Below are 11,834 nucleotides of genomic sequence, written 5' to 3' on the forward strand. Positions count from 1 at the left end.
TTTGAAACTCCAGCTCCTTTGGTGCTTGGGGGCGCTGACCGCAAGCCCTGGCTGCGGGGTCTAAAATAGTTTGGAGTCAGAGATAAAAGGGTCGGGATGGGAAACAAAATGATTCTCCTTCCTGAGCTTGGCTGCTTGTCGGCAGGTTGGATGTCTGTGAGAACGTATCATCTCAGGATGGTGGGTGTGTGATCCCGGTGACTTCTGGCCCCGTAGGGAGTGGTGGGTGGGGCCAATACTTGAGTAATTGTTTCACAATCTTGCATCTGGATTAGCGCTGTTAAAATAGCGCACAAGCTGCGTCTCGGACTTGTCTCTCCACACACACTATGATAAATGAAAATGAAGCAGATACAATAACAGCCAACTGCTGGGTGATTTTCTTGTGGACTGAGTGTCGGCCTCATTAGGGCTGCGTTCAGCTCAGGGTCGCTGAGACTGAGGTCAGCGCCGGGGGAACCTTCCTCCAGCCTTCCCACAGCTTCCTCTACTTCCTGTCCCAACAGCTGGCTTTACCCCATCCTCTAGAAACGTGGTAATTTATCATTTCTATATGCAATTTTGATGGAGAATTAGCATAAAGAAAATATTCCTTGCGAGCCGATGGTGCTGGACACAAACCAAACAACAAAAATCATTGCACTTGATTATTTCTCTCAAAAAGCTAGATACTAGTTATTGTTGCTATTAATTAACACACTTTTATTGGTGAGATTTTGGTTCTTTTAATCTGTTTGTGAATGTCCTAGATGCACATAATTATATTTATAATTCTGTTCATGATTGTCAGTTATATAGAAAATGGTTGTGTTTAACCCTTCATTCATTGTTTGATTATTTTTGTTTTGCTCCTTGGGGGGGAAGCACAACAAACTGTAAACACACTCAAGTTGTCTTGATGACAGTTGCCTGTTGACATATCCAGCAGACTTGTAGCAACATTAGCATTCAATTGGAGTTGCGTGTTTGGCCACATGGAAAATGAAATCCCCCCTTAATCAGTTTTTTTGGTCTCCATCAACTCCAGAGGGAAAAATCTGTCTCTTTAGTTTCTAAATGCTTCAATGTGTTCACCAGCTAACAAACTGTGCATGTTTGGTGCTGGGCAGGTGGTGGGGTTGTCAGAGCTTTCTTCTTTTTTACTAACAATGGTTTAACAGTTTAACCCACATTCCTTCTGGATTCTCACAATGAAGCCCTTAAATGTGTGCAGAGTAAAGAATTGGTCCCAACTACCCACAAACAAATTTGAAACCACTTTCGGGGAGAGGAGTAAAAGCATGTTATCCTCTTCTTACTGTAGCTTAAAAAGGAACATCCCCTCTCTTCTAAGGATTAGGAGAGTCAGTGAGCTGTACGAACATCTCAACGGTGCCAAGCGGATGGCAACAAAGCCGTAACATACACACACTTTTTGGAAAGGATTTATATATTTGAAATGCTCAAAAAAAAAAGCTCTTAAATTAAGATGGTACATTTGTGACAGATGTTATCACTCTTTTCTGCTCTGTTCTTGTTGCAGTTGTGCATTTTTTTTAAATAAATAAGGCTTTAGGTAGTCTATTATTGCTTGAACTGAGCCTAATTTCTCTATTTTATTTGTTCAACATGTTAATTGATACTGCCCACTGAAGATTCTTGATGATGAACATGAGAGTTGGTTAGTTTGTAGTGTTGGAGAACCACAATGAGACGCTTTCAGCGACGAAGTCGCCTCTGCATGAAGTGCCGGTTGAAAGCCTTGTTACCTCTCATATCCAGCTCAGTGCAGGTCGTATTCATTGTGAATTCTTGGGCTGAATCCAAGATTCATGACAACTACAACTCCAAGGCTGCATGATTAAAACACTTCCTGCTGTGAAGTGCATGTGGTCCACCAATGGCTGCACTCAGTTGCTTGGAGGGCCCAAGGCAAATACAAGCACAAGGACCCTGTAATTACACCCGCAGCATTTACATCCACCCCTCCAACTCATTGAAACTGGGTCAGAGCAGAGAATGCATTGAAGGGCTGTTGTTATGAAGAGCACTAGAGCTGAGAGAAATACACTTGGGTGATGAGGGAACTCCTATTATTATTATTATTTCTTCATTCTCCCTTGGCTCCTAACATTAGTTTCATGGCTGCAATTATTGCTCCTGCAGGGGCCAGCACTAGAGCTCTTTCAGATGATGATATTACAAACAGTTGGTGAAGCTTTTATTTATCTATGTAGGCAACTTTGCTTTTGTGCATTTTATTGTTTTTGATTGTCAAGATAAAGACTTGTTTGTAGATAAATTATTTCAAAATATTGTATTTCCTGTGCCCCTTCTGTGCTTGTGACCTACCTGCACATAATAGTACAACCAGTCCATTTCCTGTGTTTAGAGTTTCCATAGTATCACAGGTCATAGGTGTTTGGTTAATGGCATGGCTACTTTGACAAAATGTGTATAAATAGACAAAATCCATGACAGAGTGCAGGAAGTTCCTGTGTTTTTACATGTGATGGAAGGAATAGAAAACAAAAGGGAGGAGAGAAGCATTATGGTCCAGCAGGGCATCGTCTCAGTAATCTGCCTCAGTACCGGAACGGGGGAAGTACTTAAGAGTATCAAGAATAGCACCTTCCATCAAACATTTTGAGAGAAATACATTACACAAGATTTCCCTAGAAGATTAAGCAGCTGCACCGATGTTTTGTTTGGATTTAAATATTGCCTGTGAATGCCCGCTACAAACAAAAGAGGATTTAATCTCACACAGAAAGCGGAAGAAGCACGTTGACTTTATGAAATAGAGTGGGTGGGGATGAATACAATTCTTCCCACTAAAGACAAACAATACAATACAAGACAATGTTCACATGTTTACATCTGCACGGTACCATACCATCTGTTTTCTGAGGCCTTTGAGCAAGAATTCCTTGAATGTTCAGTTCTATAAACGGGACAGATGGTGAATAATTTGTAACTGCCATGACTTGACATCTTTGTCAACATCTTCAATATTTTTTTTCAACAAATATACAATACTCACTGAGGAATGCGAATAAATGATAAACAGAGAGACAGATGCACATCTCTCTTTGAATAACTGCTTTCATAACTAGTTTTATACCAAATGCAGGAACAAGGAAGGCAACAGAGCACGAGAGGAGATAACTACATCGATTAAGTATCGTGGTTGTGCCTTAAGGTACTGAACGTTTTCCTACACACCACAAATTAATCACACCAAAAGTTGTTTCTTCAGTTATAAGAACAGAACAGGGGAAAGCATACTTTTGTTTGAAAGTGTTTAGGCGAAGAAGCATAATCAAAGTTTTCAGCCCAAACAGGAAATTCTGGTTCAATCAGCTTGTTGGTCTACTTTAATATGTTTCTTTTTTTACTTTTAAAGCATGAGGCTGGCAGTATTCTATATCTTAATTTTTGTAAACAACTTCAAATGAAAAGCCTGAAACAAACAATGCAAAAGTCTGTCTATGGCTCTCAATCACATTTCTCCATTTATTTTGTTAAAAACGGGCCACACATAAAGTTTCAGTACCCTAAAAACAGTTAATGGGTTTTTCCTTCTAAAACAGCTGGCCTATGTTTTTCAGGTGTGGATAGATGAAAACACAGCTTCACCCAGGAGACTGCTGCTTGTGTCCATTGTGAAGTTGTTGCGTTTTCGTTTTGTTTCAATTCCATAGTCGTTTTAAGCCGAACCATGTTTTTTACTAAACCTGACCTGAATAGTTTTGTACCGTTTTTCTCTTCTTTTTTTTCTTCAATTTACAACATTTACTACGTGTTTCTAACTGCAACCGTTTGGTCCAGAAGAAAATATGTTTTCCTCTAAATGTAATTAAAAGTGCAGTTTATTTGTATTGTTGGTTTTGTTTGTTTCCTGGGATCAAGAGAAATATAGAATAGCACCGTACATTTCTTTCAAAGCTGAATTCTTTCATATTTTTTAAAAATAGATCTTAAAATATCTAATGTCTGGAAATTGGTAATTCTTCTAGTGAGTAGAATATCCACATGCTTGGTCTAACCAAGAGGCATGGAGGTTACACATCTGCATATGTGTACATGCAAAACACAGAGGCCAGTAATCTGACTGTCATCTTTCGGTGAGCACTGTAGTTTTATGATTTCCTTTGACACCTCAAGTCACATACTTGTGTTGAATGGGGCGATATGCTAGAACAGCCTGGAGGCAGCGAGCTCAGTCCCTCCCTCGCTTGAACACCAGCTGATTTCCACTAATGAAAAACTAGCTCTTCCTCTCCAGATACGCAGCTTCCTGGGATTGATGCCAGTTTTGGCCCTGCTCACCTCCAACTCTTATCTTGTTAGAGACAATTGAAAAAAGTAATTACCTGCAGATGCCGCATTATACCTGATAAACAAGATAATGTAGCAGAGGACAACACACAACTGCTCTCAGCATTGTTCTCTCTCTCTCTCTCTCTCTCTCTCTCTCACGTCCTAAGACGCTGCACCCATCTTAAAACATTTATAACCACATCTCCTCAAACTACTGTGACTGTAAATAGCCTTGCCCGGGCTGCTGACCCTGGCAGTTGGCTCTGACCGTCCACTCTTCCTTCCCTTTAACAGCCCAGAATAAAGCTTTTCCTTCAGCATCCCACACCAGGAAATGTTTTGACTCTGTCCAGTTGGTCTGTTGCTCTCATGAAGAGGATTTGGGAGGTTGAGGGTCACCACAGCTCGGCTTCTCATCCTGAACTCGTCTCCAACTTTGTTTACAGTCTGGGACAAACAAAAGGCTCACTAGGAGAGGCATGCAAATCACAGGATAAACAACACAAATTTTGTCTTGAATACAAATGCAATTAGCAAAGCATTTATCTCATGAAGGATTGTGAGGGATCTGTGTTTAGTCTTGTTTGAAAATTTAGTTTTTCTTTAGGTGAAAATGAACATAGTATAACATACCATGCTGCTCTGCATGTAGGTCTCTCAATTCGGAGAGATTACACATGACTAAAATTGACAAAATACTAACAGCTGATTAAAAGCATTGTGCTCCATTTGTGCTGCAATTAGCAGTTGATTAGAAAGATAATTAAATCGGGAAGTGAGATTTAACAAGGGAGTTACGTGTCTTGTTGGACAGTAATCGGTATACAATCAGGAAGAGAATTACATATGAGTACTCATGGAAATATTTCCTCCCAGGACTTAATAGAAATTAAGATGCATATGTATACACAACAACATCAAGTTACACAAATCCATCGTTACATCATACGACATCATTAACATCGCTTTCCTCCCAGTAATTCTTCAAGATGAAGATACAAAGCTAATTTGAATGCTACCTGTGAGTGTGACTCGGCCCAGACATTTCATCTGTCTCAAGAGTTTGTGAATCCCTTTGAGATAAAGTTTCCTCTCTCTCACCAGCTGCACTTCTCTCAGACTATTTAATTCTGTTCATGAATAAAATGGTGCTGTGCGTCAAGAGGAAAAAAGGAAATATGCAACCCCCTTCGCTCTTGTTTCCCTCGATGATATTTCAACAACACCTTCATCACAAGAAACGCTGGATACAACTTTTTTTTTAAACATTCCTTTCAAGCCTGACACCCCTCAAACAGTGTGATTATCTTTGGCAAGGCGCCACTGAGCCGTAGGACTGCTTTGAAGACATTCCTAAGAGGATATAAATAGTGTATCTTTCCGCCGCACCCCCATAGACAATAGGCTGATATGGAGCCGGTCAACCTTTTTCTCACTATAGCCGAGTTTTTCCAAAGAAGCGCAGGAACTTCTCATACGAGTTTCATCATATATACAACATTTCACATCCACTTTATATATCCCAGATGCACCATGAAGCAACCACAGTTTGAGGCTATGGGAAACAGTGTTGTGCAGTAAAAATGGACCCTGGAATCTAACCACAACATTTCCTTTGCACGTAGTAACAATATATATTTCCCCCATACAATTGAAGACTTGTTTCTGCTCTGAATTGTTTCTACATATACATAGGTTAAAGGATAGTTGAAGTCATAATTTGTTGGACTTTTTCTATGATAACAGCTTTATAAAGCAGAGGAGCCTGATGCTTAGATATTACATTAAGCCATCTTATTGAACCAATGAGATTTGATACTGGATGGAGATCCAGCTCTTCCCGCAATAACTTTGTCTGGAGATGTTATTTTTACGACACTATTTAGGTTGTTTCACAAGTGAGCATCCTTACAATCCTCTGGCAATGTCACAGTCAGTCAAATCTACAGGACATTATTTTTCTCATCTTACCATTCACATTTTATTTGTAAGAGAGTGAAAAACATATTTCACAACACAATGAAAATAATATTTGCTGAACTATATAACCTAGCAATAAGGTTGTGTCGCAGAATAGTGATCTTGCATGGTTTTAATATTTACCGACAAAATACTGAGGTATGTGAGGTGTTGAAATGAAACACAGATTTGTCCAATAGATTTTGCACACGCAGGCCTCAGCTTGGCCATTGTTCTGGTGTGAGGTGGTGTGAGATTAGACTCTTACATAAGTTTGGGCGGTTCACTGATAAGAAATGGCAGTCTTGCTGTAGCTTTAACTGCTGCAAGAAAAACTACATGTGTGTTCGAAATACCTGCAGTTATGCCAAACATTTCTAGAATGCTACATTCTACACAGGATGATAAACTTAAATCATTTGATCTATAGCATTTCATGTCATTTTTATTTCCCCGTGAGACACACTCACACAGGCCATACTTCCTTGCCTCCTTATCCCCATGCTCATATCTTATGGATGCTGGAGATTCATCTTTTTATCTTTACACAAATCACCCACTGCGATCCAGCCGCCAGCACTGGAATCCAGCTACATTCATGACTTCAATTGATCCTTGAAGTAGCTCTTTCCTCCTGCTTGCTGCAGCATTCGTGATTTATCCAATACAAAAATCTTACGTTTGAATGTGCATGTTTGCAGGACTTATTATACAATGAACATATTACAACTGTGGCGTAAATGTATCTGATTAAACTACTTATTTGCAACACTGGTGCATATGTCTCTTTTGTTTTGCTCAACTTAAAATTTTATTCACAGACTTTTTATATGTTCACAACACTGGGTATTTTTTTTTTTTAAATATGATAGTAGTTACATTTAAATGAATTTGGGGAGAAGGAACGAGTGCTTATAACGCCCAGCATTGAGTGAAAGAGGCAACACAGATCTGTCCCAGGACTCTGTTCTGTGTTTATGTGCGTTTAGAAGTTCTGCATATGATTTTCATGAAGGATTTCCTGAAATCCCTGTTGAAAATGGTGTAAATTATGGGGTTTACAGAACTGTTGCAGTAGCCGATCCAAAAAAAAAGGTTGAAAAGTGCGCCAGGGATGTAGCAGCTGTCTCTGCAGATAGCATGCAGGCTGTACGTAAAGAAGAAGGGGAACCAGCAAAGCACAAACACCCCCATCACTACCGCCAGCACGAAGGTGAAACGTTTCTCCCGCATCTGGCTCACTTTGGTCTTATTGGCCGCTGTAAGTTGTTGCTGTCGCACAGCTGTGTTCTGCTCCGGGTAGAGTTGTGACGCCCGGGAGGAAGCCCAGGAGAGACGGCAGTTCTGAGGCTGGCAGCAGTCTGACCCCTCAACCTTTCTCCGTTTGGTGAAGCGATGATTGCGGGGTTTAGTATCCGACGGACCGCAGCTCTCCTCCAGGTCGATGTCATCCAGCTCCCCCTGCCTCTGCTGGTGGCTGCCAGAGCTCTGGCTACTGGGACTCTCCATCTCGAACCGGTCCTTCCTGACGAAGCAGGTCTCGGACTGAGAGGGCTGCCTCTCCAGGCCGTTCTTGGCCACGAACACGGTGGAGGAGCGCTGCTTGGCCACCTTATATATTTTACAGTAAACCAGAATCATAATGAGACCCGGAGCAAAGAAGGACACCATGCAGGAGGAGAGGATGTACCAGGTCTCGTCGTTCAGCAGGCACTCCCGTTCATCATGTTTGGTCATGAGAAGAGGAGGGAAGGAGATGACAGCAGATATTACCCACACTATAGCGATCATGGACTTGATGCGTTTCGGTGTCCGCTTCAGGTTGTAGCTGACCGCCTTAGTCACTGACCAGTAGCGGTCAAGGCTGATGGCGCACAGGTGCACGATGGATGAGGTGCAGAACAACACGTCGAGAGCCAGGTAGAAGGCGCACCAAGTACTTCCAAAGTACCAGTAGCCCATGACCTCATTGGCGAGGGAGAAGGGGATGACCAGTGTGGCGACTAGGATGTCCGCTGATGCCAGAGAGACCAAGAAAAGGTTCTGGGGCGCACGGAGAGCCCGGCTGGTCAGCACCGCTACAATCACCAACACGTTACCGACAATGGTCACCGAGATGATCACAGTAACCACCACGATGATGAGCGCAGTGGCTGCCACCGTGTGTGGTAAGCCAAACGTTGCGTCCGTGTTGTTGTCATTGTTGGAAACGTTTTCCACCAACAAATTTAACTGGGTTAAATCCATTCTGGCTCAAATTTGTCCTTTCGTGTCATGTTTGTTGTTTTGCACCTTTTTCCTTTCCAAAAACAGCCACGACTGGTGCGCTCCTAACGCATGGAGATATGCTGTGCGTAACGCTCCTGGTCAATACAAACAGTGTAGCCCACAGAAAACGCAGTTCCTGCTCAAAGGCATCTTCTCAAACAGCAAACTCTACATTACAGATCCTCCAAATTATCCCGACGGGCACACGGGGTTCCGAAAATATCACAATCCAACGCTCCACGAGTAAAGTCGCCCCTCTTCTGTCACATCGCGGTGCGCAAAGGTGTTTATTTATGCGTTTTGGTGAGCAGCATCTTTGGAGACAAACTGCTGATGGAATGAATGCCCACACAGGAGTGAGGTGACATCACTGCAAGCCTCCTCCAAATTTGCGCGCGCGCGAGAGAGAGAGAGAGAGAGAGAGAGAGAGAGAGAGAGAGAGAGCATTGTTCAGACAGATTTGAGATTTCTTTGATTTCTTTCTATTTCATATTAACTTTTGTCAGTATTACACATAATACACATAAGCCTACAGTATGCTGGGAGTGGAAAACACAAACTGCCTACACAATCAATCTACCACTGTAGATTGTACCATTGTAATAATTTTAAATGATTATTTTCATTATTATATTTCATGGCACTGGCAGGGCTATGATAGGGACATTTAGGGCGAAATGGCCTTTAATAGCCACTAATGGATATGGAGGTCAAACAGCACAGCGGGGGGTCTCTCTGAACTTTATCAGCCCTGCATGGCTGCCAATTAGGAAGTCACGGTGTTCAAAGTAAAAAGGCTTTCATGCAACAGTGATTGGTTGATCTTCATGTTGTCTGTGAAATGTAGCGGTGCATTGTTCATGGCACATTTCTCTGATGGAGGCTATAGACTTGTTGTGCTCCCTCACTCTTTTCCATTATACATACACTCTAATCTAGAATTGTTCTATGTCGGCACATGGAGGTGACCATAATACCTGTTGCTGAGAAGCTTGCATCTGTTTACTCTGAAGGTCGAGTTATATAACATGTATGCAGCGGTGTTAGGCGGCCAGTCTAGAGCCAGGAGATATTTACCAGTCAGGAGTGACACAAAAAAAGACACAAACACACACACGGCCAGTCAGGGGTCATTGTGAAATAACACTATGAAATAAAATGAATGCTGAGCTGATCCATCGTCTGTAACTCCCACCAGATGCACTTCACTAATTTTGTTTTGGATTTCAAAAAATGTATCTATTTGTAAAGTAAAGAGCATCTGTCGGATGGCAGTAGGGGATTTGTCCAGCTAAAGCTTTTCGCTGGATGCTAACATTAATGTAGGTGTTGGTGTGTGCGTCTGTGTTCATCCTTGAGCGTGAGTCGTCTGGAGGCTGAGCATCCTTTCGTGGCTGCAGAGACAAAACACAGAAGAAGATTTGGAGGAGGATGTGGAGGAGGATTCGGACAGCCTCGCTTCCCTCTCCGTTTCCTCTCTTTCTCTCTTGCTCTGATGTCACTCCCCTGGATAAACATGAAACCCAGTGAAGATCATCTAAAGGGTGACTGTCACCATATATCAGTGGTGTGTAGACATTCCCTGAAGGGTCTACCTGCTGCGTGAAAACAGAAAAAAACAGACTTCAGTAACCAGCGTCCTCCAACACAAACATGCTCTTTGCAAGCAGAAAAAACTCTTTTGTGTCTGACTTTAAATTACATATAATTATAATTATTGCAAATGAGCTCTCGTTGTGCAATCCTTTGATGGAAGATGCAATTACACAGGTTTCCTCTGTTTTATTACTTTCTTCATTTGAACCTTAATTATTAAGGTAATGTTAAAAACATTATGGATTTGTTCCAAAGCAAAGGAAAGATCGGACAAACCAAAAAGGTTATGTATACTTCAGACTTCTATACTTACTTATCCTTTAGATAAATTTAAGTATATATACTTAAATCAATTACTTTCTTCACCTGTAACTTTTACCAAGGCAAAAACAGAAACAGTTCTGAATTTCTCTGCTTGCAGGTGTTGACAAAATCCAGTCAAAACAACAGCAAAGTGTTTTTGTCACGTTAGTGCACTGGCTGTACTTTTGTTCAAGACAATTGTTCAGGAGAGAAAGAACAAAACTGTCTCCACAATACTGTTGTGCTCTTTACAGTTACAAAATGCATTGTACTAAATATCTCTTAAAGCTGAAAGTCACTGCAATATCCTTTGTATGAAAGGCAATGCAGAACTCAGAGACCCACACACATTCCTACATTTCATACAGATCACAAAAATGTGTATGTACACATGTGCTGGACATGTACTAAATATTGAAAGAAAGAAAAGAAAAGGAGAGAAGAACATGTAGGCATGAACACATCCACAGTGTATTCTAGACATACTCGTTATTAAATATTGTATATCATGACTAACAAGCTGTCAAAACCATTTTAAAGTCATCACAGAAAAATGATTTGTGATCTGAGGAAAACTAAATACGAAAAAATAATTACGTATCCTTCCGTACTCTGTATTCCAAGTAACACAACAATACCCAGCATCCTGCCACTTTGGATCCAGCTTCCTGTTGATGCAGTAATCACTCCTAATGAGGGCTCCTGAGGTCCACGCCTCTGTGTTGCCAAAGGTTTTCCCACAAATTAAGAAATTACACACATCAAATCTCCCATCAACACATCATCCAAACAATTACAGTCTCCATTTGAGAGTAAAGGTCATCATTGAACGGGCCGAACTAATCAGCTGTCACGTTTGACGTCTCTGTGACACACATGACGCAGATGCCAGACTCATTTACTGTCACATTTTAAAATATTAGAAGCTCTCTGCAGCCACAGAAGTGTTTGTATGGCTTTAATCTCCTCAACTCATCGATTATTAGATATGCGCCGTAATGCTTTGAGTGATGTAGTTTTAGTTTATTAACACTCTTGCTGAACACCATTTTACTGCTTATTATAAACTGCACACACACTTTTTCTCACTTACTTGTGCTTCTTAGCTCACCTAAAAACTAAAAGTGAGGTGCAGATGTCCAAGATTGATGGGGTTGAACAAGACGAGTTGGCACTTCTGATGAGCCTTTATAGGTGGAAAGAAATATGTCATGCTGACATCCTGATGATGCTGAAGAGCAACTTTTCTGTAAGATTTCATACAAACCGCTGTATGAGGATATATGTTGTGTCGACAAAAAGACAAGATTCAGAAGCGACTGACGTCTGTGTTTCTCTCACTGCTTCGGTCCGCTCACCTTCCTGTTTTCTTCTTAGGAGTTTTTTTTGGCTGGCTGTGAGCAGAA

The 11,834-nt window shown here is 41.3% G+C and overlaps 1 protein-coding gene across 1 annotated transcript; it reads right to left on the reverse strand.

Moving 5' to 3' along the window:
* Positions 1-7,236: 7,236 nt before the first annotated feature.
* On the reverse strand, positions 7,237-8,508 carry adra2db (adrenergic, alpha-2D-, receptor b). The gene has a single exon (XM_076103849.1). The coding sequence runs from the start codon at positions 8,506-8,508 to the stop codon at positions 7,237-7,239; it is 1,272 nt and encodes a 423-aa protein (XP_075959964.1).
* Positions 8,509-11,834: the final 3,326 nt, after the last annotated feature.

Source organism: Anarhichas minor, unplaced genomic scaffold (assembly GCF_050575085.1).
Source record: "Anarhichas minor isolate MPS153535 unplaced genomic scaffold, ASM5057508v1 ptg000028l, whole genome shotgun sequence".
Lineage (NCBI taxonomy): Eukaryota > Metazoa > Chordata > Actinopteri > Perciformes > Anarhichadidae > Anarhichas > Anarhichas minor.

Bases quoted from the DNA above. Each gene is read 5' to 3' on its own strand.
- adra2db (XM_076103849.1), bottom strand. From the start codon at position 8,508: ATGGATTTAACCCAGTTAAATTTGTTGGTGGAAAACGTTTCCAACAAT.